The sequence below is a fragment of the Haliotis cracherodii genome, unplaced genomic scaffold, assembly GCF_022045235.1.
Source record: "Haliotis cracherodii isolate W230 unplaced genomic scaffold, xgHalCrac1.p SCAF_26, whole genome shotgun sequence".
NCBI classification, from domain to species: domain Eukaryota; kingdom Metazoa; phylum Mollusca; class Gastropoda; order Lepetellida; family Haliotidae; genus Haliotis; species Haliotis cracherodii.
The window spans coordinates 2753987-2781935 of record NW_027266282.1 but is presented as its reverse complement, the minus strand read 5'-3'; the positions used below and the strand labels follow the sequence as shown (position 1 = coordinate 2781935).

The following is a 27949-nucleotide window of genomic DNA, read 5'->3' as shown; positions in this document are numbered from 1 at the left end:
CATGTGCAGGATGCAGGCAGTCGTAATGTGCAGGATGTAGGCAGTTGCCAAGTGGAGGATTGAGGCAGTCATCATGTGCACATCACAGTTACATTAATTTGCTGAACAAATGATAAATGAAAAAACTTGAATGCTTTCTTTTGAATTTATTTGCTAAAAAGCAAACAATGATTATAAATGAAAAATAACATGTTCCTATTCATATATTCAATAAATAAGTCAGCCAGAATAGGATGACACAATACATTTTCACAACTTGGTTTTGAAATACAACAAGCAATAGTTATCTAACTTTCTGTACAGAAGATCTACACAAATCTCTGTAGTTTATCAACGCTAATACGTGGGCTATGAGTACACAACCTACTAGCTGGCCAAACTCATATCATCCCAATCCAGAGGATGTTCACTTTTCGCTCTCTACTTAGTATACAGTTCTCTATCTTTCCTTGTCTCTGCTATTTTTCAATACAACTGTTGTGGTTAAAAAAACCTAAGACACTGATTCTAAAGCCTTTCAATTCTGTTTTAGGCATATAAAATAATAAATTACCTAGGTAGCACACATTGAACACATCTCATCATCTGCATGTCTTTTTATCAGCTAAGAACAGCTTGTGTTCCATATGTCCTGCTAATGTATAATTGAAACTATTTCTCAAGTTTGTCTTAGCAAAAGCTAAGCCCATAATAAAGCTTATTTACTACTACAACAAACAGATAGTACACCAGTAACCACCAGTAACTCCCAGTAAGCTACATGTTCTGGTAGGAGGACAGTACAACCATTGTCATGCTTGTTGAGTAACATGGCGGAGCCTCCTTGGAATATCTACCCTCATTGAGTACTGGCACAACGTAATACTTACAAAGCTTGGTCCATAATGCTGTCAGAAGGCTTAGAGGACACAGTTGAACATCCACAACTGACATGTCCTGTAATACTGGCTTAAAATACCAAGCAACATTTAATATGGCACAAACTGGGTGTGTGGCACATTCATCAGACAACAACAACACTACAATAGGTCCTTTCCAACTTAACACAGACGAGTGTCTGTTTCAAACAATAGTATGCATGTCTACCTTTGTTTATTCCAATGATGTAAAAAGAAAACAAAACTATTTCTACATGATGTGTTATACTTGGACTGTACAGCTGTTTCAGACTGAAGCTGTGCTTGTTGTACAGCTGGTTCTAGTAGCAACATGCCAGAATCAACTTATCCTGTCAGTGATGTGTTCCCGCCATATGATATTCAGAATATGTACTGGGTGTTCAGTACTCAATATCATCATGCAGACAGCCAACTAAATTTACAATAAAAATACACAAGTACACAAAATGCTTAAATGAACTACAAAATGATCATCAACATTTGGCATCAAACATTTGCACCAAAGTTCAGCCATTTCATTTGTCCTGTGGTTCTGAGATCTTGCAGACTCGTGAAGAACTAGGCTAGAATAGGTCTTCAGCAAACCATGCTTGTCTTACAAGGTGACATTGCTTGTCGTAAGAGGTGACTAACGGGATCAGGCGGTCAGGCTTGCTGACCTGGCTGATGCATTTTATTGTATCCCAATTGCGTAGATCGATGGTGATGATGTCAATCACTGGATTGTCTGGTCCAGACTCTATTATTTACAGACAGCTTTCAACATAGCTGAGCACAATGTTATTAGACAGCAAAAACATAATAAACACGTCTTACAGCCTTGCTACATGTACAAATGTCATGGGCCAACATTCCAGTAAACGTTTGTAAACTAGTGAATCTACCCCCACAACGTACATGATCTAATTTTGTTGGACATCCTTAAAAAGGCCTTTGTGAAGACTATAATGCATCAAAGATTCTATATATACATTGGTCAAATCACAAACAGAGTTGTTCCCCCTGGGCCATGGATTTGCACGTCCCTGTTACCTCTAGAACAAGCAGCATGATATATTCCTGTGACAAACATCCTCTTAAAACTCAGACCTGATAATTGCTTCAACAAACAAAACATGATCTATGTACAACATGTACAACATGAAGCACAGTACCCTGAAGTAGTGGAGGAACAGAAACTGGCAGATCAATATTGCAATGATCAGAGGATTTGTCAGGTCAAGGTCAAACAGGATTCCCTCAACTATCACAAGAGGTAGAAACTCTAACCTACATTTAAATACCAGGTTGCACTTTGTGCATAGGAATGAGATACGCTTGTGCTGTTTAATCCTTTATGACAAGGTTAATTCCATGAGAAGTTCAATGCTATGTGAAATATTGATGAGATCATGTAAGTGAGATAAGATTATGGCTCCAAAATCAACACTGAATACCTTTCAGCACATTTGAGATATGTTTGGAGCACATCGCTAGGCGTGCATTGTGATAGTCCAATGCGATTGTTGCTGTTACAACAACCTATCATATAATTTTCAAGATGCAGCTAAAAACCAGATATGTTAGCCTTAAAAAAAATAAAAATCGATTCTCAGGCAATGACTTTTGAAAAAAAAGTGTGGGCAGGCGGTGTGTTTTTTTGGCTTGTTCAAACTCTTATGCAACCAAATAAACAACCAAATATTGCTGCCATGACCACAACACGAGATGCGTAGTGAAGCAGTGTGCATGTAAAGGGAAGTAACTGTGTGCTATATTGGATTGCATTGTTTTAAAGTATTAGGATTTATTTATTTGGGGGGAAATGGCAGTGCGGCAGACTTTATGAAGATGCGGGTGGTACCTGAGAACCAAGACCATTATTATTTTTAGCCTTATGTATTTCATAAGAAAGAAACAAGACAATGAAGCACTGAACTGATCAGTAAATTGCAAAAATATTTTGTTGTTAAACTATCACGTAAGGAATGCTGCCGATACCGTTCTTCATCTGACTCACATCAGATGTGGAGCATGCTTCATGAACTGCCCCGAACTGTTCTATGTATGGATAGACAGCAGACAGCAGAACATCTGATACAGCGCAGAGTGTCCCTGGTAGTCCACATAGCCTACTCTGACAAGCAACACAAGCTCTTGACATAACTTTAACACTAGGACATGATGTAAACTCAGTTCATTGTATTTGTTTCATTTCCGGGCAGTATTAAAATAAACAATGAGCTATAAATATGTTTAAAATACAAGGAGACCACAGGTTGATCATGACCTTATTTAAACTGTCACCCAACTCTTATCAATCAAATCCTGCACCAACAAATCTCATCATACAATATATACACATATTACATATTAGGCTTATTTTCTCTTGGAGTACATGGTCTTCTATTCTCATAAAGACATAGAAAGATAAAATCACTTAAAAAACATTATTTGGAGAATATAGTGAGTCCTTAGTTAAGTCAACTTGATTAAATATCAGATGAAGTGTATCTCCATCTTTGCCAGCAAGTGTTTGTACCACATTAAGTCCAGCAGATGTATGTATATAGAACGTAGATCCACAGCCCAACACAAGTCCAGCAGTGTTTCAGTATCACAGCAGTGTGCAATTTCATTGCAGTTCAACACAGAAAACAGATATCATAAGAAGGTGTGGCACACCCAAATAATAGGATAACAAATTCAATGTGAGACAGTGTTAGTACCAATGTATGACAATAAATACATCATGTTCACTTTTTTCACAGAACAAAAAACAAAAACAACAAACTATCAGCTTCCAGCTCTGTAACTGTCACATGGTCTGTGTAATTACTTAAAAACTAAATCAGTTTTAATCCTTTTTCAGCAATTGTACAGACAATATTTGCCAAATTTGCATCATTGTACATATTTGTAAATGTTTTTTTACCAAAATAAAGTTACATATTCACTAGCATTCTTGTTAGTAGGAACTACAAAATTATTCAAGCAACAAGCTTAACCAAATAATAAATCTGAACCACAACTAACAAATCGCTGAAAACACAACACAGCGTACTTCTTTACAGATAAACAGTTTCTTATTGCATATATTTTTCTTAATGACAAAGAATGTTTAACATTTGCTTTACATAATCAAGGTATGTCTTACATCTTTATGGCAAACAGTTTTGCCGGTAAATATTTGCAGAATTGTAGATAAAATTGAGCAGTTTTGTGTAAAATACAGTTTTAAAATATTAGCTAAAATTAGCTTTCCATTCAGAATAATACTTTTCTAGTTCTGCCTTAGCTGGGCATAAGATACACACTTCATCATCCTGGACACTAGTCAAGCAGCTGGGGAGACCTCATGACACTGGTCAAGCAGCTGGGGAGACCTCAAGTATGTTGAGTGGTGCATCAAGCATGCCCTTCTGGAGGTGGCAGTCAGGTACTGCTATGCTGTGGTTGGCTGCAGCACAGGGGCTGAAACAGTTGCCATCTTGGCCAGGTGGACTCTGTAGGCCGGGGTGAGCAGGTCGGCACTCTTGCTGCACTGGGAGATGCTGTATTCAGTTGACAGGCCACCATCTGAAACATTTCACACATCACACATGTACATCACACAACCACACACTCAAACCACAAACTACTTACTACTTACAGGTCATGTGCTATACAGATGACAGTCAGTGCTTACCTCTGTCCACCCATTCGTCCTGTGCTACACAGATGACAGTCAGTGCTTACCTCTGTCCACCCATTCGTCCTGTGCTATACAGATGACAGTCAGCGCTTACCTCTGTCCACCCATTCGTCCTGTGCTACACAGATGACAGTCAGTGCTTACCTCTGTCCACCTATCCGTCCTGTGCTATACAGATGACAGTCAGTGCTTACCTCTGTCCACCCATTCGTCCTGTGCTACACAGATGACAGTCAGTGCTTACCTCTGTCCACCCATTCGTCCTGTGCTACACAGATGACAGTCAGCACTTACCTCTGTCCACCCATTCGTCCTGTGCTACACAGATGACAGTCAGCGCTTACATCTGTCCACCTATCCGTCCTATGCTACACAGGTGACAGTCAGTGCTTACCTCTGTCCACCCATTCGTCCTGTGCTATACAGATGACAGTCAGTGCTTTCCTCTGTCCACCCATTCATCCTTTGCTACACAGATGACAGTCAGCGCTTACATCTGTCCACCCATTCGTCCTGTGCTATACAGATGACAGTCAGTGCTTTCCTCTGTCCACCCATTCATCCTTTGCTACACAGTGACAGTCAGTGCTTACCTCTGTCCACCCATTCATCCTGTGCTACACACTGACAGTCAGTGCTTACCTCTGTCCACCCATTTATCCTGTGCTACACAGATGACAGTCAGTGCTTACCTCTGTCCACCTATCCGTCCTGTGCTATACAGATGACAGTCAGTGCTTACCTCTGTCCACCCATTCGTCCTGTGCTACACAGATGACAGTCAGTGCTTTCCTCTGTCTACCTATCCGTCCTGTGCTATACAGATGACAGTCAGTGCTTACCTCTGTCCACCCATTCATCCTGTGCTATGTAGATGGTGGCTGGCACACAGTACTGAGCCACTCCGAGTTTGTCTGGGTCTGTGGTGTTGGACATCCACACAGGCAGGATCACATGGCAGTAATGCTGGCAACACAGACACAGTATGTAAGTTATCACTGACAACATGTTGTGTACAGAGCTTTCACTTGGTCATCAACACATCAACTGTTTCAGGTTGGGCAAGTTGTTACTTGCCATGAAGACATTGTACCAACTAGTTCATATCAACATACCGAGGCTAGGTAAGAAAGTAAGTTTGAGTTTATGTTAGTTTTATTATGGTATGTCAACATGATGTTGGAGGTAAGACCACACTGAAGCAGGTCCTAGACATATATTTTTAGGCGACATCCACAAGCGTGGTAATGATGCTGAAAGACAAGGATCATAGTCAGGAAAAAATCATGAGCAAAGTGATACAACAGAAACTACTACAATAGAGGTTTGTACCTGTGGAACTCCAACACATTTGTCCAGGACACTGAGATCCCCTGGAGTCAGTTGATACACACAGCCCTCCACAGAGCAGAAAGGGTTGAACTCTATGTTGGGGAAGCCTCCTGCCTCAACATCAGCACCTGGGGATACAAGCTGGCATGAGAACACAAACAGATATCAAGTTCTCTCCACATACATGTACTGGTTAATCTGAATCAATCCTCTCTTACATTCTAAATGATGGAAGTGATAGTGAGTGAGTTGGGTTTAATACAACTTTGAACAGGATGGTAGTGCTTCACAAGTTGTGTAGTGGTGTAGTGGAGACCATCCTTTCAGGCATGTACATACCTTTCTTGTTGAAGACCAGACTAAACCCCATGAGGAGCCCCCAGAACCGCTGACTGACATCTCTCTTCAAGTACAGGCTCATCCTGGAGGACAAAACCTGGTCCTCAGTACTCAGACTACATAGTTCATGCAATACAATTCACAAAATGAAAGTCCGACAACCGGTAGTGTAGATCACAAACATTGCTGGCTGAGTAGGTTAGTTCACTGACTTTGTGTGCTGGTGATTAGGTGACTAACTCTTGGCAGTGTAGGTAGGAATCCCCAATAGGACTCAACCCCAAAAAGTACTAGAATCTGTACTTACTGAGAAATTTATTTCAACAAGTGTATCATCTTGTAGCAATGCAGAAACAAACCTATCATGTATTGTATCATCACATGAAAACTCACGATGCACTGATCTATCATTTCACCCCTACTATACACTACATCTAACAATCTACAAGCTGAAGGTTTGTTCTGAACCTTGTAACAAATGTTTATATATTTGGGAAAATACTTACATACTACTCATTTAATGAGCACCAGCGTTTTCTTCAGTTGTAATCAGCGTTTCACCTTCACTACAAAAAGTAACTGCTACAAACATGTGTCTACACCTCGCTTTTCCTTTTGAACCTACTCTGAAATATTAGGTGATAGTCTTTCATGCCATTTGACGTAGATCTGCATATCGCAATACTTATTGCATAGTGACGTATGTATCGTGATATGTAGTATATCAAGATCTTGTTGTGGTGTACCTGTCAGTGTTCATGTCTGCCCCGTAGGCGAAGTAGTACAGACACCCCTGTGGTGGCCGGGCGTTGATGGAGAAGCACAAAGGAGGGAATGGAGCGGATGGTTTCTCAGCAGTCTTCACTCTGTAGGATATCCAAACAATATACTCATGAAAAAGGGACTCGGCATGCACATCGTTCTGTCAATAAGTCCAGGAATACATTGTAATAATAACTTAAGCATGCTGAGAACAATTTGATGATATCAGGCATACACTGCAGTAACGTGGCATCGGTCATCTAAAGATGCTGCTTTTTGAAGCATTGATCATGTTGATTGTTTTTCTTCACATTTGACCAAAGCATTTTGAATAAATCAGATGTATACTGTATGCACCTACAACATGTACAGAGGACCAAAGAGAAGATACTAGTTTGGAAGAATCATTTGAAGCATCAGTTTTTATCAAACAAAATGGGGTTTTCTCAGCAAAGCTCTTTATTTGAAGTACATACTTCTGTTTTGATAATTCCTTGGTTGTTGCTACAACTTTAAGATCCTTGGTGGTGGAGATCGGGTCTTGTCTGCAACAGGCAATAAGAACTACAAACTCAACATTCAATGTCACTCAAGTCTTTTGTAACATCTTTTACAAGTAAAATAAGATGCTTACACGAACGGTTTCATTTTCTCAGAATCTACTTGAACAAGAATAAAACAAACTATACAAAAGAAGAAAGTTGTTGTCTCATCAAGTCAGATGGTCCTGTGTGGAGCTGCCACCTTCATTCTTCAGGAAAACAAGATATAGACAGGCTCTGGGTGAAAAACACTTACCCTATCTCCAAACAAGTAGGCTTCACAATGGGCTGAAATATACAAGAGATGTTTGTTTGTATATCTACACATACATCTTACTACAAAGAAACATATTACAACTACAATCATTCTGTAACCATGGTAGTGAATTGACTTCCCTGCTCATATGAAACATGTAAAGATGTTGGCATGTGAAGGGTGATGCTGATTTCAGCAATAATATATTCATATCAAGGCATTAATCACTACAAATGAACTCCATATATTGAACCTCATATTCAAGGCCTTTTCAAGGCTTACAACTGTCATTTTCAAACCTTTTTTAGTTTGGCAATAAGTCTTAGTTTGTCAACATTTCTTATAAATCCAGCATACTTCAGCAGTATGACCATCACACATTTTCCAACAAGATTTATTTTCACAATCAACAAATAAACAAAACTAAGTCTGTCACAAACTTTAATACTTTCAGGCCTTTTCAAGGCTGTATGAACCTTGAACAAGCACTGGCCGATTCTGAGGTTCCTTCTCACAGCTCACAACCTCTGTGTGAAGCCCATTTTCCGGTGTCCCCCGCCATGATATTGCTGGAATATTGCTAAAAGCGGAGTAAAACCATACTCGTTCACTCACTATGTCGACTGATCCAAGTGCTTGTTTTACTTGGTGACATGGGTAGTTCTATCTGCTTCTACCGAGCCCTCATCAGGCCCAGACATTGCTGTCAGCAGGCTAGCTACTAATCTGTTTACGTCAAAACTTATATAATTACATAATAGATGCAAGGGTTGTAATGTATGTTTACCATGGTTGTTACTGTCACGGTTACATACCTGTTCCACCTCCTCCACAGTTGTACACAACATCCGCAGGAAACTGTCTGCTTTCTCTGGTGGTGCGCCAGCTTCGTCTTCCTTGTCTGGAATCTCGGTCAGTCCTTCACAAACTGTGTCATGCTCTGGACTTTCTTCAGATCCATCCCTTCTGTCCGTAGTTGAGGACTCTTCTGTATGTAACACTTTCTCCTCCGTGTCCTGAGATATGCTTTCAGGCGTTTCAGCTGCCTTTTCTTCACTCCCAGTTCCCCCTGAACCTGTGTCTGCCACCTGCCATCTTGGAGTTGTGATGTGTTCACTAATCATCAGACAGTTCTCACTCATGTCCATACACTTCTTCCGGTAGGCCATGAGAAGTGACTGGTAGTAGCCATCAGACTGGAGCCCAAGGGATGAGGCTGGACACCAAACAGATCCTCCATTCTTGTCATCAACCTTATCTGGACCTGGGTAAAGGTCCTCTCTACTTTTCAGTGAGTGACGAAGATGCTCTGTCTCACTCAGGAGTTGAGCCTGCTGATCAATATTTTTCTTCAGCTCAGATTGAATCAAATCTATTTGATGGTCCAGGTCATCAAATGTGAGGGCCTCAATTTCCTCATCAACATGAGATTCATTTGGATTTTTCAACTTCAAATTTGGTACGTTGTTTTTTAATCTGCCTGAACTTGTGCTGCTTGTCTGACTGCTGTAACTACTGACAGAGTGGCCGCTATTTGGTCTTATGCGAGTGGAACGAGATTTACCTTGTCCTTGGAAATTTGTCTTACATATGGGTTTATCAGATGCAGCATCAACACCACTGTCGATCAGATCTGATGGGTAATGATGTCTTGCTCCTACCCTGTATGAAGAGGGCTTTGAAGGTGAGTCGCTCCTCTTTCCCCTTCCTCCTCTTGAGGATGGGTTACTTTCCTTCCTTTGGGTTCTGCCAGGACTTCCAGGACGTGGAGGAGAGGAAAGACGTTTTTTAGATTCAGAGGCTGTTGTTGCCCTTCCCTTAGTTTTCTTTCTACGATTAGTGACAGGTGGTTTCTCTATCAAATTGTTCACACTGCCATAACAATGTTCAAACTGATTCAACATATCATGAGATGAGAACGTTACATTAACTGATGGATCAGATTCCATGAACGTTTCGTCAAGTGGCGGATCAGATACCAAGATGACCTCTATGTCCTCCTCATCCTCATCCTCTGTTCGTACCTTGTCCAGTTCAATGACAGGCATACTTTCACATGAAGATTTTGTCATGTAAATGTTTGCAGCTGCAATTCTCTCTGACAGAGAAACAAGTGGAAATGGCCTTGTACCTTGTTCTTTGTCTTCACATGTCCTCTTTTCCTTTTGGACAGCATCATGCAGGGGCTCCTCCGAGCTGACGGAACAGACTGAATCATCAACAGGTGCTGCATGTGCAAGGAATTCCTCCATGAAGGATGTGCGAGTAGCAGCTTCAGTAGCATCCCTTGCTGTCTTGTCAGGAGTTTTATTTTGGATGCATTGTTGAGTTGTTGTTGAAGCCAAAGTTTGTGAAAATGTCTGTGAAGATGGAAAATACACTGACTTCTTTGGCGAATAATTCTCTTTGTCATCATCAGGATCCTCAGGTTCTTTGCTCAGTTCTATCTCACTGGGTTTACATCGTGACTTAGAGTTGTTAGAGGAAGAATGCATGTTACCCTCACTTTCATATGCATTATTATTGGAGTCCTTGTCAACCATTGCATAATTCCATGCTTCTACTGTGGGGCTTTCAGCCTCATCAGCAAAACGAACTGATTTATTTGTACTTTTACGACGAGACAAATCGCCAGTTGAGAGGGGTCTGGTTTCTGTTGGTCTGAAGTTGTGAGTGATTTGGGTTGTAGCACTATATGGTCGGACTCTTCCCTCGACAGATGAGTTCCCACTCTGGTGCTCCTCCTGGGCAGTATCAGCCATCACATCAGTCATCTTATCACATGCTCCACCAGTGCACATCTCAGCCTCCATGTCATCATCTCGGCCCTTCGCTTCCATCAAGTCCTTCGTGTCGTTTCCAAGAAGACTTATTCTCTTCTCCAGCATTTCGACCATCTCTATTACCTCCCTTGATGCAGTTTCCAGTTCAGGTGGAATTACCTCCCCTAACACAGGCTCATCAGTCAGAGCCTCCACACTTCGGCCGGATGTCAGGAACACTGTGCTGTAGTCTCTGCCTGAGTCCCGAGATGATCCTCGGAGCTGGGTCTCACTGGCTTCGGGTGAAAGAATGGGAGATGCAGAGGACAAGTCTGAGGGCGGAGTCAATTCAGTAATACCTAAAAATAAAAACATTGTTTCTGGTAGTAATCAGGCACAAATATTTCATGTATTCATTTAATTTAACAACTGTGCATTTGAGCACAAACCTTCAGTGACTAATAAGGATGTACTGAGAGAACATGTGGTGAGACTAACTCTCTGTAACATTCTCTACCCCTGGAGTGAACCTGCCAAATAGCATCATCTATCACATGTTTCAATCTCAATCACATGTTTAGCTCGATCTAATGTAACACAATCAACATGGTGATGCTAAAATTGTTTTGTGTCTGACTTCTGTAAATATGGGTTTATAAAATACCTGTGGAGGCAAGACACTATTTGAGATGTTTGCTAAAGAAACGATGCATTGAGGGATTCAAGCATAGCTTTGTTCCACTGTAAAACAGTCAACTTCCATTCATGAATTTGAAGATCATGCAGTAAAACACCAAGTGAAAAGAAGGAGGGGATAACAACTCTTTCGTCATTATGGGCCTTGCATTGTCAAGGACTGAAGGTAGTGCAAAGTACTGGACTTTCTCAGAAACTAGGATGAACATTCCATCAGGCAGCTTGCTTTAACAGCAGGACACTCCTGCAATGACGTAGCTGTGTGTTGGTCTACCTTGTTGAGTCTGTGACGGAACTGTCATCACACTGGGCAGGGAGGAGGTGGAGGAGGAGGAAGCTTGGGGAACCCTGAAACACAGAATTATTACTGCAATAAACCCACAGACCCTGTGCTTGCAACTGGAAACCAGGCCTGACAACCCATAACAAAGTCACAACCAGTAATGTACAACAGGAACACCTTCATCACAAAGGTGGAAATATTAACATTAAATTTATTGCCAAGAACGTCCACGATTCATCACTTTGTTCATGGTCTCTATAGTTTTAGATGATACTAAAAACGAAGAAGTTAACAATGCATGTAACATTCACTGACCCATGTCCCCTGATGGGGCTGCACTTCCTACATACCCGTGTCCCCTGATGGGGCTGCACTTCCTACATACCCATGTCCCCTGATGGGGCTACACTTCCTACATACCCATGTCCCCTGATGGGGCTGCACTTCCTACATACATGTGTCCCCTGATGGGGCTGCACTTCCTACATACCCATGTCCCCTGATGGGGCTGCACTTCCTACATACCCGTGTCCCCTGATGGGGCTGCACTTCCTACATACCCGAGTCCTCTGATGGGGCTGCACTTCCTACATACCCGTGTCCCCTGATGGGGCTGCACTCCCCACATATCTGTGTCCCCTGATGGGGCTGCACTCCCTATACACCCGTGTCCCCTGATGTGGCTGCACTCCCTATACACCCGTGTCCCCTGATGGGGCTGCACTCCCTATACACCCGTGTCCCCTGATGGGGCTGCACTTCCTACATACCCGTGTCCCCTGATGGGGCTGCACTTCCTACTTACCTGTGTCCCCTGATGGGGCTGCACTTCCTACATACCCATGTCCCCTGATGGGGCTGCACTCCCTACATACCCATGTCCCCTGATGGGGCTGCACTCCCTACATACCCATGTCCCCTGATGGGCTGCACTCCTTAATACCCATGTCCCCTGATGGGGCTGCACTACGCACATACCCGTCTCCCCTGATGGGGCTGCACTCCCCACATATCTGTGTCCCCTGATGGGGCTGCACTCCCCACATACTCGTCTCCCCTGATGGGGCTGCACTCCACACATACCCATGTCCCCTGATTGGGCTGCACTCCCTAAATACCCGTGTCCCCTGATAGGGCTGCACTTCCAGCATACCCGTGAGTGAGCTGCCGGATGTCTTCCTCCAGCAAGTTGTCCCGGTTGTCATCCACACTGGAGGCGACAGATGTGCGGTGTATAGACTCCACAGTCCGTGGTCGGTCCATCAGGTCCTTCAGCTCACCAGCATTCATACTGGACATAATCTGCTTCCTGCGCTGCAAGGATTTGCTCGGGCTGGCGGTGTACGTATGTGTGTCTGAAACAAGGAGATCACACATATAACTATATTATAGCCACCCAATGACAGGGTCAGAATAATATGTAGACATAGCCTGTACCCAATTCTTGTGTTTGACAATAGACACTCTTTTTGAAGAACTTGATCATTTTGAACACATTAGATGTAACAGAAACCCCTATTATGTGACTATAAAGCTTGTTATTCACAGCATCATGTCATGAAGAATATCAATGATCACTGACAATCACAATCTAAAAAGGAAAAATAAACACAACGAAAAACTTCGGACTGATACCTGCAATAATTCCTCTACAGTGTCCAATGTGTGGGCCTTGAACTTTGACTGGGTAGAGTGGCTTCAGTCTGCAACAATATCCAGTAAACAATCACAAGACAGAAACACAGGTGTGTTAGGGGTGTGCACAAGAGGAGGGCTGGGGAGGGAGTTGTTCGTGACCACCCCCTCAGTAATCTAATCTTGATTACAGCCATATCACTGCAGCATATACAGATCTACAACCACTCATCATATACGCATCAATCGACAACGTTGGCATACGATGACACACAGTCCACCACATCGTACATTTTGAAGACCCCACCACTTTTAGTCAGCCCTTACGAACAAGGGGTATAACTTTAGGGGCCAGTTTGAAAAAACAAGGCTTTCAGGAATACAGGTCATCTCTGAAACATGGAAAAAGTGCATTGGAAACAAAATACTCTATCACCTTCCTATGATCACAGCTGCAAGGCGAAGACAATGGTGAGGTGCTTTCAGTATCATATTACCACACACAATACAGCTTCATCACACCATGCATATGTCCACACAGTTAGCATCATACAGTCCCAGCCCTAGCAAGCTTGTTCCCCATAATCCAATCTAGCTTTCTTGTTTGTTTGTTGTTTCATACTGCACTCAGCAACATTCCAGCTATATGATGGCAGTCTGTAAATAATCGAGTCTGGACCAGACAATCCAGTGATTTACATCATGAGCATCAACCCATGCAATTGAGATATGATGACATGCATCAACCAAGTCAGCGAGCCTGACCACTCGATCCCATTAGTTGGATAGCTGAAGACCAAACCTAACCTGGAATCTTCACTGGACACTTGGCTTTCTACACATTACTTGACTTACTAAGCACAAAAGGCTACTTGACCCTACAAGCATGCTGCCACTATGCTTGAGTGGGAGATGTACATGCAATTAAGTCAACTCAAACACTGTATCTACAAGGCGGATCAAGTCAGTTGGCAATACATATACCGATGTAGGTGTTGTATTCAGCGTTGTCCAGATGGTCTGCTGGTACAGGCAAACAAGTGGTCAGCAGCGTGGGGCATGATGTCCATCTGTGAGGACACACGACCAGCCAGCTGACATTTTCAACATAAACAGTATTAAGCCAGTATAGCAATCTGGACATGTTTTCTGTACAACGAAACAATGTCATGTAGAGTAATTGATGATTATGGACCCGTGAAGATCTGGGTTAGAATAGGTCTTCAGCAACCAATGCTTGTCCCCCATGAAGATCTGGGTTAGAATAGGTCTTCAACAACCCATGCTTGTCCCCCATGAAGATCTGGGTTAGAATAGGTCTTCAGCAACCCATGCTTGTCCCCCATGAAGATCTGGGTTAGAATAGGTCTTCAGCAACCAATGCTTGTCCCCCTTGAAGATCTGGGTTAGAATAGGTCTTCAGCAACCCATGCTTGTCCCCCGTGAAGATCTGGGTTAGAATAGGTCTTCAGCAACCCATGCTTGTCCCCCATGAAGATCTGGGTTAGAATAGGTCTTCAGCAACCAATGCTTGTCCCCCTTGAAGATCTGGGTTAGAATAGGTCTTCAGCAACCCATGCTTGTCCCCCATGAAGATCTGGGTTAGAATAGGTCTTCAGCAACCCATGCTTGTCCCCCGTGAAGATCTGGGTTAGAATAGGTCTTCAGCAACCCATGCTTGTCCCCCGTGAAGATCTGGGTTAGAATAGATCTTCAGCAACCAATGCTTGTCCTAAGATGCGACTATGTTTGTCGACAGTGGTGCCTATGCTTTTCATAAGAGACGACTATATGCTTGTAATGAGAAGTGACTAGCAGGATGGGGTGGTCAGGCTCACTGAGACTTGGTAGATGCATGTCAACTTATCCCAATTACGTGGATCCACGCTCATGATGTCAATCACTGGATTGTTTGGTCCACTCGATTATTTACAGACCACTGTCATACCGCTGGAATATTGCTGAATGCGGTGTTAAACAACAAACAAGTAAACTCAATGATTATGATGATGTAAGTTGTCAACTCATATGAGTAAGTAAAGAAAACAATTTGAATACATATATGATACCATCATACCAGTTATTCACATAACATGCAAAACACAATCAGTGCAGACAATAAATACTCCATCTGGCCGACCAGCAAATAACAACGTGCAGCATGTGAGTGGAATATATGTCAACATGCTAGATTACTATCATTCTTTCTATGTCAATACACTACTCAAAACCCATCATCTTAGCTGCAAATCATTATTACTACATTTCCCAGTAGCAGTAATGTGATGTTATTTCTTAAATATTAAGTTTACGTCAATAATAAACACAGACACAATATTCTGTAATGACCTGTGATGTTCCTAATTCATACAACTAGCTGATTAAATCCTTGACTACCTTAGTACCAAGGCAATACATCATGAGTAAACACTGATCACTTGCCAGCAAATGTTGTCTGTTTGTTTCACAAGAACATGTAGAAGCTGCTCAGAGATATGGGCACAATGTGACGCTGTTCCCTAACCCCACCCCACCCACTCTACCACCACCTATCCTCCCCCCAACCCCCCTTCCGCTCCCATCTGCCCCTTGTTACATCGTTAGTAGGATCACTCAGTACACTGTGCTGCTGGGACATCAACATACCCATACAGTGTCTCCATACATCTGCTAGTGGTAGAGCTACTGTGGAAACCATCACACACAACTATAAGACAGACACAAAATCATTGGACCATGATAACTTTTTATTAAGCTACCTTATCATCGGCTATGAAAAAAAATAAAAATATGAAATAAGGTCAACCTTTTTAACAATGGATAACAAACAAAAAGTAACCAAAAAACAAACTCAAACGTGAAGCTATATGCATTGTTTTTTCTTCAGAAACAGGCTTCATCATATGTTGTCAACTTCCATCAGGAAATTGTGACAATGTGCATGCCCAAATATAGAGTTGAAAAATAAACTGGTAGCGCCATATCGTCTCATAACAACATTTAGGCCATGTTGACTGGTCAACAGAAATTGAAGATAACACACTTTCTTTTGAGTTAGTAGATGAATGTTCCTTGTAATATAAGGATTGTCTCAAAGCATAGTAAAATGGTATATAATGACTCTCTTGATAAACTAATAATGTATTGAAGATACATTAGGATCCTGTCTAATAGGAAAGAACAAATTCAGTCCAGATATATGTACAAAATATTCAACACAAATATTCAGATATATGTACACAATATGTGACAGAGAAGTACTGAAATCAGTGTTCAATACCAGGAACTGGAAATTGGTTGGTACTCGTATGTCAAGTTTGTCACGAATGACTGTTTATCTATGACCATCAGTTTGCAGAGTATATTTTCCAGAAATTTACATGCCAAAGTGCTTATTTTCAGCCGTTATTCACTAAAAAAATATTCTTATTCAAGAAAGGAAAATGTAGGATACATGACTGAAAATGACTAATGAGTAGATTTATTTAATGGTTGAAAATATACAACATGAACAAGGTAGGATCTGTGACCTCAAGATCATGTAAAGAGCATGTCGGACATGTTGAAATACCAATGTCAGTGTTGTCAATAATATCGCCACTGAATGTAGACTAGGAGGTGCCATCTTTTCAGTTACTTAAGTCAGTAAGGACATTTGATGCACTAGATGTGAGGACTATGTCCCTCTGATACCTACTTGGCTTTGAGGAGTTTGCCCCTGGGCCTGTGTTCACTGCCCTGAGTGTCCAGCTGTAGCATCTTGTTGATGTGGTAGGTGGCCAGGGCCATCCGGTCCTTCAGCTCCTGGGAGGGGCTCTCCGACTCCTGTCACACAGAGGGGGGATACACATACACTCCTCATGCTCCACTGAACAGAAGCTCTTAGTGACACAGAACTAACATCATACCTTACAGACAACTTCTACAGCAGCAAAACATGTAGTACAAACAAAGTGTTGGTAATGAAGAGAGTCATTGATACTAACTGGTGGCACCGGGACGACAGGCTTGTGTACGGAGTGCTTGAATGGCATCTTGATGTGTGAGTTTGGAGTCGTGACTTTGTTATTGGCGGCAGGCAGGGTTCTGTGAGACATGGGTGTAGTCACACCACTCCGGCTGCTCCGAGTCAAGGTGTGTCTGCAGCAACATACAGTGCATAAGACATAATATTATCAATCCAGTCTTGCAGCTGGGATAACCATCTCCACCATCATTGGAACCTGGTGGAGCACAGAGTACAGGCTACCAAGAACATATCAGATCAGCAAGAGAATCAAACCATTACATTGTAGTAGGTCATGAGTACACCTACCTGGCTGATACACTAGGCCATGAGAACACCCACCTGGCTGATAAACTAGATCATGAGTACACCCACCTGGCTGATACACTAGGTCATGAGAACACCCACCTGGCTGATACACTAGATCATGAGAACACCCACCTGGCTGATACACTAGGCCATGAGTACACCCACCTGGCTGGTACACTAGATCATGAGAACACACAACCTGGCTGATACACTAGGCCATGAGTACACCCACCTGGCTGATACACTAGATCATGAGTACACCTACCTGCCTGGCTGGTACACTAGATCATGAGTACATCTACCTGGCTGATATGCTAGGTCATGAGTACACCTACTTTGCTGGTACACTAGGTCATGAGTACACCCACCTGGCTGATACACTTGGTCATGAGTACACCCACCTGGCTGATACACTAGATCATGAGTACACCTACCTGCCTGGCTGGTACACTAGATCATGAGTACATCTACCTGGCTGATACACTAGATCATGAGTACACCTACCTGCCTGGCTGGTACACTAGATCATGAGTACATCTACCTGGCTGATACGCTAGGTCATGAGTACACCTACTTTGCTGGTACACTAGGTCATGAGTACACCCACCTGGCTGATACACTAGGCCATGAGTACACCCACCTGGCTGATACACTAGATCATGAGTACACCTACCTGCCTGGCTGGTACACTAGATCATGAGTACATCTACCTGGCTGATACGCTAGGTCATGAGTACACCTACTTTGCTGGTACACTAGGTCATGAGTACACCCACCTGGCTGATACACTTGGTCATGAGTACACCCACCTGGCTGATACACTAGATCATGAGTACACCCACCTGGCTGATACACTAGATCATGAGTACACCTACCTGGCTGATACAGTATGTCATGAGTACACCCACCCGGCTGGTACACTAGATCATGAGTACACCCACCTGGCTGGTACACAAGGTCATGAGAACACCCACCTGGCTGATACACTAGGTCATGAGTAAACCCACCTGGCTGATACACTAGATCATGAGTACACATACCTGGCTGATACACTATGTCATGAGTACACCCACCTGGCTGGTACACTAGATCATGAGTACACCCACCTGGCTGGTACACAAGGTCATGAGAACACCCACCTGGCTGATACACTAGGTCATGAGTACACCCACCTGGCTGATACACTAGATCATGAGTACACCTACCTGCCTGGCTGGCACATTAGATCATGAGTACACCTACCTGTCTGAAACACTAGGTCATGACTACACCTACCTGGCTGATACACTAGGTCATGAGTACACCCACCTGGCTGATACACTAGATCATGTGTACACCCACCTGGCTGATACACTAGGTCATTAGTACACCTACCTGGCTGATACACTGGATCATTAGTTCACCCACCTGGCTGATACACTGGATCATTAGTTCACCTCCCTGGCTGATACACTTGGTCATGAGTACACCCACCTGGCTGATACACTAGATCATGAGTACACCCACCTGGCTGGTACACAAGGTCATGAGTACACCCACCTAGCTGATACACTAGGTTATAAGTACACCCACCTGGCTGATACTCTTGGTCATGAGCACACCCACCTGGCTGATACACTAGATTATTAGTTCACCCACCTGGCTGATACACTAGGTCATGAGTACACCCACCTGGCTGATACACTTGGTCATGAGTACACCCACCTGGCTGATACACTTGGTCATGAGTACACCTACCTGGCTGATACACTTGGTCATGAGTACACCCACCTGGCTGGCACACTAGATCATTAGTTCACCCACCTGGCTGATACACTAGATCATGAGTACACCCACCTGGCTGATACACTGGATCATTAGTTCACCCACCTGGCTGGTACGCTGGCAGAGGAGTACATGGAGAAGCGAGACATCCCCCTCTGACCGATGGGAGTGACAGGCTTGGCACAGCTGGTGGACTGTCTCCTTGCCATGCTCTGGCGATCATGTCTAGCAGATCCCTCTAAAAGTATCAACAGGATTATTACATATTCATTTCTACATTATAATCACATGATAATTGGATTTCATATTTTGCACCATCTCTGTACAAAGCAATGCTGGAAATAATAGGGGCTCCTGTGGTCCCTGAGATTTGCTGCTGTAATATTGCAACCCAAGGCCCCTACTATTTAATTAATAACATTAGGATAACGGTATGACAAAGACCATTTCATCCTTAATTTTTAACCACAAAAGATAGAGGTGAGGTGAGGTGAAATGGGGTTTAACGACGCATTCAAGATTATCGCACTTATGTAGCAAAGTGCATGCATATGTGAGTACGTCTGCTTGTACTAATCCGGACTAATGCAGTGAGATAAGCCACAGATTAACATGAATACCCCACTCAGACACAGTATACTGACTCTGAGCTGACCAGTCCTTGTTTTAGCCCCTTCATCCTGAGTGCCAGGCAGGGCAACAACTAGTGCCATCTATTACTATCTTTTGGTATGATGTGGCTGGGGATTGAACCCACGACCTTCTCTCTCTCGGCAGACACTCTACCCACTACACCACGGAGGCGGTCTACATAAGATAGGATATATACATGATATGCTTCATGAGGGTGTATTGGAATTATGATGAAACACAGTATCAATATCTGTCCAGTTTGTACAAACTCTATGCTAAGGTACAGAGCAAACATCATCTTCTCAGCATGGAGATGAATCACCAGTTTCAGGTCTTACATTATTAATTCATATGTACAATAAGATTATGGCCCTGAGAACATACTCTCAACTCTGCATAACTCAATGAAATGGATGCAACATTTGAAGGATGTTATAACCATGTGATAAAGGAGTTAAACTTACTGAACTGCCAGTTACAATACATGTACATATGAGTACATACAAACACTTGTATACTTTTTCTCCAAACAACCTGAAGCATGTACAGTTTACAAATCAGATAAATGCATGTTATTGTCGAGGATGTGTCTGTCAAACCAACCATGGAGTTGAACCCATCATGACCTTTTCATATCTTCCCATTGAAGCATATCAGCCAAAAAAAAAAGATTTAAAGGATTCAAATATATATGTGTACAAGCATTCATGTATGACTTGGTTTTGACTGAGCAGAATGGCTTCCCTGGTTGTAACGCCACCCTGGTTATAACGCCCAAATCTTCCTGGACAAATGCTGGTATTTCAACCAGAGTAGTTGGTACATACATTTCCTTTACTATCATCTAAGAAATGTCCTTCAATTTGACAAGTTAGCCACATAGACATACACACCTGTGGATAGATTTCTTTTATCATCTGGAAGGGTGTCCACTGACAAGAACGGCTCAGGCTATTAAAAAATACAACACAATGTGACATATCATTGCAACATGCACACCATACAATGTGTGGTGTTGGGGAAAACCCATAACTGCGATGTGAAACTAACTACCGGTAGTTGTAGACATCAGTACTTTTGTGTTGGACAAAACACAACTCCCAGATTATGTTTGGGATATAACCAAGGAGTGTTTTATCTTGCTTAGATACCGACAAATAAGGATCACAAAAAGACACATGTGTCTGAATAAATAAAAATAAACCATGTCAAATATTGAGCAAAAACAAATAGTTTGGCTAGTGAAGTTTGCACATGGAATATGTTTCTTGTGACATCAATGAGATTGCTGCTATTTCTTTCAATATACATTTTGTTTCTGAAATCAATCGGATGTGACTGCACAGTTCAACATGATCAATTTACAAGTACAAAGAAAAACATATTTTATTACATATTAAAAGTACTAATTTGTAATATTTCCAAAGCAAGACTTATAAAACTTTTCTTTCTTTTGGTTCAGTGGCCAAATTGGCAGCAAGCTTAGAATCAATAACAAAATATCATGCGATATTCAGGTTTGTATAAACTGTTCTTAGAAAAGTTAATTCAGGCATGACAGGTCATTGTTTTTAAGGTAGATGTTTGTTAAGACTTACCGAGAAGCAAAAGGTTATTACAATGACTGTAAAGAACTATTCAGGTACAGGTTCTCATGAAGTGGATAAAAACCTACTTCAGCTGAGGTACAGATTCTCACGAAGTGGATAAAAACCTACTTCAGCAGAGGTACAGGTTGTCATGAAGTGGATAATAACCTACTTCAGCTAAGGTACAGGTTCTCATGAAGTGGATAAAACCTACTTCAGCAGAGGTACAGTTTCTTATGAAGTAGATAAAAACCTACTTCAGCTGAGGTACAGGTTTTTATGAAGTGGATAAAAACCTACTTCAGCAGAGGTACAGGTTCTCATGAAGTGGATAAAATCTACTTCAGCAAAGGTACAGGTTCTCATGAAGTGGATAAAACCTACTTCAGCAGAGGTACAGTTTCTTATGAAGCAGATAAAAACCTACTTCAGCGGAGGTACAGGTTCTCATGAAGTGGATAAAATCTACTTCAGCAGAGGTACAGGTTCTCATGAATTGGATAAAAACCTACTTCAGCAGATGTACAGGTTCTCATGAAATGGATAAAACCTACTTCAGCTGAGGTACAGGTTCTTATGAAGTGGATAAAAACCTTCTTCAGCTGAGGTACAGGTTCTTCCGAAGTGGATAAAAACCTACTACAGCAGAGGTACAGATTCTCGCGAAGTGGATAAAAAACTACTTCAGCAGAAGTGCAGGTTCTCATGAAGTGGATAAAAACCTACTTCAGTTGAGGTGCTGTGTGTTAAGTGATGCTTGTACTTGCCTCATGTGCCTTTATCTGTCTGGCTCTTGTTTTCAGTGATGAGGAGGTTCCTTCTTTTTTGACAGACATTCTAGACTTGACTGACGTATTTGATGAGTTTGGAAACGGGCTGACACATTTCTCGTTTCTTTTGTTGATGGTATATTCAAGAGCCATGGCAAGGACAGCATCTGGGTCAGTCTTGGAGAGCTTGTCTGGCCCCTCTGGAGTCACTCCTGACATAATGGAACTGGTTATCTGGCCGGGGCCTTCATCACAGCTGCGACTGTTACCTGCAACGTCACTGCACATCATGAAGGAACTAGGGACATGCTTGTCAAACATCTATCTTTGAGTCATCACACATCAATAATCAAGTTTGATTTACTCTAAGTCACACCCAAAGCACTTCTATTAGAGCAAAATATATTTGTTTGTGTTTAAGCTTAAGTTGTTGTTATGGATATTTACACTGAACAGTTATCAGACATTTCAGAGACAGTAACATATTATGATGCAACTTGTAACAAGTTGTAATACAAGAACTGTAAACCCAGTAAGTGAATACTTTGTCAAATCTAGAGCCAGGTCTCATCATGTTAATGGTCATACCTAACATGGCTATTACCTACAACAATATTTGGCAAGGGTGGAAACTGGACTTTAATAGTCCCTTGCCTCAGGAAGATGTTTTTAGAGACACTATTGCTGGGACCCTTCCTGCAAAATTTTAGATTCAACATTTGTTCATAGGCCTTGTAGTTTGAGAGGGAAGTAAAAAAGTCAGTAGGATTAGAAAAATTGAGGTACTTAAACGTCAAAGGTTGTACCTTAATGTCAAGGAAAACATAATTTGTTATAACACATATACTGTTTACGATAGTGTTGTCATAGGTCAAAGTGTGATCTTGTAATACATCATCAGTATTGCTGTCCAATTATGACATTATTCATGAAGCATGCGGCTGCCATATTGTAAGGTCAATTCCATGTACCAATGTGACACAGAATAAGCACAGTGTTACTACAACACTGATGTCTTTATATGTTTGCAACTTGAACTTTAGACCAGACAAATAGAGGTAGCTTCTTTCATGAGCCGACATTAATCAAGTGAATGCTCTTTTAACAAACATAATGATATATTACTAATTATGATACAGCTAAAGTTAAAATCATATCTGATGTAGTTGATGTCAACAGCAAGTTACATCATACACAGCAGCTGATATGTGAAACAGTTTCCTTGAAAGCCCAAAGCTTTCTTTCTTATGTCTGTGCCTGGTCCATTTTCCACTGGTTTGCATACTCTATGTTACTCCATCATGGGATATGAATGCTTCGTGGAATAGGAGTGACGTATAGTTTTACTCAGCTAATGAAAGAGGCCAGTAATAACTCTCAGACATCAAATGAGCCCTGCCTTGAACTTTGTGTGAACCCTATCATTGCCTAATTTTGACATTGTTTGAAGCAATGTGTAAAGCAGAGTCCGGCCTACCTTTAGAATACAGTACCACAAACTTTTCAAACACATCACAATACCCTAAGACGTAATTTGTAGTATTTTGTTTACACAGGTGAAACAATACTCTGTGATGTCAGGGGTCATCAAGTGTACATGTGCATAAGCTCCTACCAGTGATCTATCATCTCTTCATGCAATGTCATTCAATAAGCCTAGCAATATTGAGAGTTTTTAATATTTGTTTGCTAAATATAGCCGGTGGCGGCGCATTTCATGGCAAGCGCAAGTTAATGAAAGCACTTTTATTTTCAATATATTTATTATTTCGTTTTTCTCGTAATTCAAGTGGCTAAAAGGGTTATAAATGGCAATTAATATATATATATTATTTTTTCTGTGCATTAATTTTCATTATTATGCACAAGAATGTAGTTTATTAGGGATATTTAATTGGTGCTGAACACATCCAAATGTCGCCAGTGTTAGGGTAGGTTACCCCGAACTTTATCCTTAGCCCTTGGATCCCCTTTACATTAATCACCCCTTTACGATCATTATGGTTAGGAACCCGTTTAGTGGCTATTAGATTACCCTAAGTCTATCCTTAACCCTTGGATCCCCTTTACGATCAATCACCCCTTTACGATCATTAGGGTTAGGTACTCGTTTAGTGGCTATTATAGATTATATAGTGGCTCCTAATATTCTTCCCACAAAAACGTCGAGTAAAAAGGATGAAATGGTTTTGTGTCGAATATTTTGGCTACTGGAAACTGTCCTGGAACATTCACACAAGCCACTTTCACCGGCTACATTTTTTCAGTACTGATTCAAAAGTGAACTCACCGTTGTGTCGTCACTAGTCATGCTTATTCCTCCATCGTTCCTTACTATTATCCACATCATCCTTACAGTGTTCCCTACCACACTTTTCTGTCACAAAAATCACCTGACGAATTATTAAATACCATATCATTCATGCACACTTGCGAGTTCAACGTCTGACGTCTGACGCCTTGAGCCGTTTTCAGTTCGCGGCATATCGGCTCATTCCTCACCACCCGGTATCTTGTAGATTACGGAATGGGACGAGTGTGCCAAATGGCATCGGGATCATTCGTAAGTGTCCGTAGACTAAAGTTACGAGACACCATGCCTACCCGTAACCTTCGTAAGTGTCCGTCACCTATTCTACCCTTTTCGTTCAGTTCCATAACGTCATAGGCATGACTAGGTAAATTTGCACTAAGTTTAACAGTGTGGACGTAGCTCAGTCGGTTAGCAGTCAGGCTAACAATCCGAAGGTCGCGGGTTCGCGTCCGACGGATTCTCACTAAAACTGGTTGCTTGTCTTGAGACATGTGACCTACGGCAGAGATCGTCCTCACGAGAAGTTGTGGTACTGTATTCTAAAGGTGCTCCTTACTATTTCATTAATTTTCATTATTTTGCATAGGAATGAAGTTTATTAGGTATATTATATTTGCGCTGAACACATACAAATGTCACTGGTGTTAGGGAAGATTACCCTGCTCTATGCTTAGCCCTTGGATCCCCTTTAATATCAATCACCCCTTTACGATCATTACGGTTAGGTATCCGTTTAGCGGCTATTATAGATTTTATACCACTCTCCTAATATTCTTCACACAAAAATGTCGATAAAGCAAGGTGAAATGGTTTAGTGTCAAATATTTTGGTTAATGAAAACAGTCCTGGAACATTCACACAAGGCACTTTCACCTGCTACATTTTTTCAGTACTGCTTCAAAAACTAACTCACCTTTGAGTCGTCACAAGCCATGCCTCCTTCGTCCTTACAATTATCCACATTATCTTTACAGTGTTCCCTACCGCTTTTTTCTGGCACAAAAAATCACCCGACGAATTATCAGATACCATGTCATTCATGCGTACCCGTGAGTTCGATTTATGACGCTTGACGATGTTTTCGGCCATATCGGCTTATTCCTCACCACTTGGTGTCTTGTATATTATGGAATAGGATGAGTGTGCATTGGGATCACTCATAAATGTCCGCAGACTAAAGTCACGAGACACAATGCCTACCCATGTCACCTATTCCACCCTTTTCGTTCAGTGCCGTAACAGTTTCGGCATGACTAGGTAAATTTGCACTCCTCACAAGAAGTTGTGGTACTGTATTCTCAAGGTGCTCCCAGATTCTACAAGGCAATGACACATGACACATTGTCATTTGTTAGATGTTATCTCACCCCTCATTGATCTTTCACAGGTCATGGAGGAACAACCACAATCAGTGAAGATTGGATGATGATTTCAGTACTGCATACATCATTTTCTGCATGCAAAATTTAACATACTTGGCCCAGATGACATCATATCTCCGTATTTATGCTCAAAGGATACTTAATCAAATTCCCACACATAATTGTTATTTATTAATGGCATGTACTGTAATATTTACTTTGTGCACAAAGCCTTGTTCTAAATATATGTAAATGATTAATGGATGTTTTTGCGAAGATTTTTTTCCATGTGTAAAAATCTTTACGCCCACAAAAATTAACGTGAGTCGCGTTATCACTCAGGTGAGAGAAGTTTGTAGGCCCTCGACATCACAACGCATATAAAATACAATGTACACTTTGTAACCTAAAGTGACACTGTCTGTTTTCGCGCAGAAAAGTACCTAAACTGGCTGATTTAATATTATGCATTCCATATTGTGACAGTCTATGATAACAAGAGATAGCGTCGTTAGTAACACATACCTTGCTACCATTGCTGCCCTTTCGACGCCATATTGTTTACATCCTGATCACTCCAAGTAACAACGCAATGCGCGAAATAAAGTTCGTTTTCGCATACGAGAAAATGTGATGTGTAACAATACGATTATGCAAGAATTGTACCTACGTCATAGTCACGGTGTAACAATTCTTTATAATGACAATATTACGTCAAATGAATGCGAGTAGTAAATAGATCCCTCCGCTCCAAGGTAGGTAACTCTTCATCAACATATTTTCATTAAAAGTGCATTTGGCAGCCAGAAGTGGTTTCCAAGTTCGACGCCAGGATGATTCCAGTAATTCTATGCAAATTTGTGTACTTTTCATTCATTCTATTTAAATACGAATATTGAACATTTAGACTGTTTTATATACTTCGGAAATCTTTGGCATAATATTATGTAATTATAATCTGTTTTGTTTTTTGTTGTTTAGTGAGTTACTCCATGACTAATCAATACTATTCTGCCACTCCATGGAGGTGGTTTGTAGTACATGTATGGGGATTGCAACGGTTGTGGGGTAATGCACATGGATGTATGTGGAATATCTGACATTTTAATCATTGAGATATAAGCTGTTACCAAGGCAAGAGGGGTAGCTGGAAACTGCACTTATAAAAGTCAGTTAACTCCCTTGCCTTGGGAAGATGATGTTACATGATTTATGTGATAAATATGGGTATGTTTTGAAAAGAATGAATATATGATTTAATTGGGTTTATGGCCACTTTGAACAGTTGTAGAGGTATTTAGTTGTTCAGGGCTATTCACTGCACCTCTGAATAGAAAGGTTCTTGTCAGGCTCCCAGAGATAAGTCTTGATACTTGTACCATCAATAAAGAATGAATAGCTCTGTATAAACTGTAATATGTTTTATCTTGAGGGATTTGCTTATGTATGTATGCCAAAAAGAAAGATCTGTAAACCTAAATGTTTAAGTAGTATTGTCATAATCTAGTGCCATTATACTATCCATATTGATCATGTTTATTATTAAATTTTGTATGTTTTAGGGCTGATTTGAACTACATTATAGGAATGTACACATCCACGCTACATGAAATAAATCCCTCACAAGCTACAAGTACTCACTTATCTTTGAAAAGTCAAGAGTGAGTGAGTATGGTTTTACGCCGCTTTTAGCAATATTCCAGCAATATCATGGCGGGGACACCAGAAATGGGCTTTCGGCGTGAAGAGCAAACGCTTTAACCACTAGGCTCTCTGACCGCCCATTGAGAAGTCAGAAGTACCACTTAACACACTCAACTATAAATTTGGAAATGATTCAATTCTAATTGGTCATACAGAGGTATCAAATCACAATAAGTACCTCTCGTTGAAACAACTGGTTTGATGGCTACATCACCACTAGAGGCAGCTAATAGTTATAGAAAAGTACTTCTTTCTCAGTGGACATATTTAAATATTTTCTGTACAATTATAGGTTACAAAATGCAGAATTACTCTAACTA

General features: G+C 41.5%; 1 protein-coding gene across 1 annotated transcript; it reads right to left on the bottom strand.

Annotated features, from left to right (window-relative positions):
• Window positions 1-236: 236 nt before the first annotated feature.
• LOC139472959 (uncharacterized) lies at window positions 237-22541 on the bottom strand. Its single transcript, XM_071255436.1, has 16 exons — window positions 22248-22541; window positions 20785-20842; window positions 19364-19496; window positions 17166-17319; window positions 16877-17004; window positions 13180-13247; window positions 12698-12899; window positions 11536-11609; window positions 8619-10924; window positions 7804-7835; window positions 7482-7550; window positions 6990-7109; window positions 6244-6326; window positions 5905-6032; window positions 5415-5538; window positions 237-4457 (listed from the first exon to the last, which is right to left on the bottom strand). Exons 1-16 carry the CDS (start codon window positions 22539-22541, stop codon window positions 4324-4326), a joined length of 4107 nt encoding a protein of 1368 aa, XP_071111537.1. The 3' UTR covers window positions 237-4323.
• Between the last annotated feature and the right edge of the window lie 5408 nt (window positions 22542-27949).

Excerpts from the sequence above, each read along its gene's own strand:
- LOC139472959 (XM_071255436.1), bottom strand. The coding sequence starts at position 22,541 with ATGATGTGCAGTGACGTTGCAGGTAACAGTCGCAGCTGTGATGAAGGC. Across the intron at positions 17,005-17,165 it reads CTGTCGTCCCGGTGCCACCA|GAGTCGGAGAGCCCCTCCCA; the intron begins GTTAGTATCAAT and ends TCTGTGTGACAG. Across the intron at positions 7,836-8,618 it reads CTGTGGAGGAGGTGGAACAG|CCCATTGTGAAGCCTACTTG; the intron begins GTATGTAACCGT and ends TGTATATTTCAG.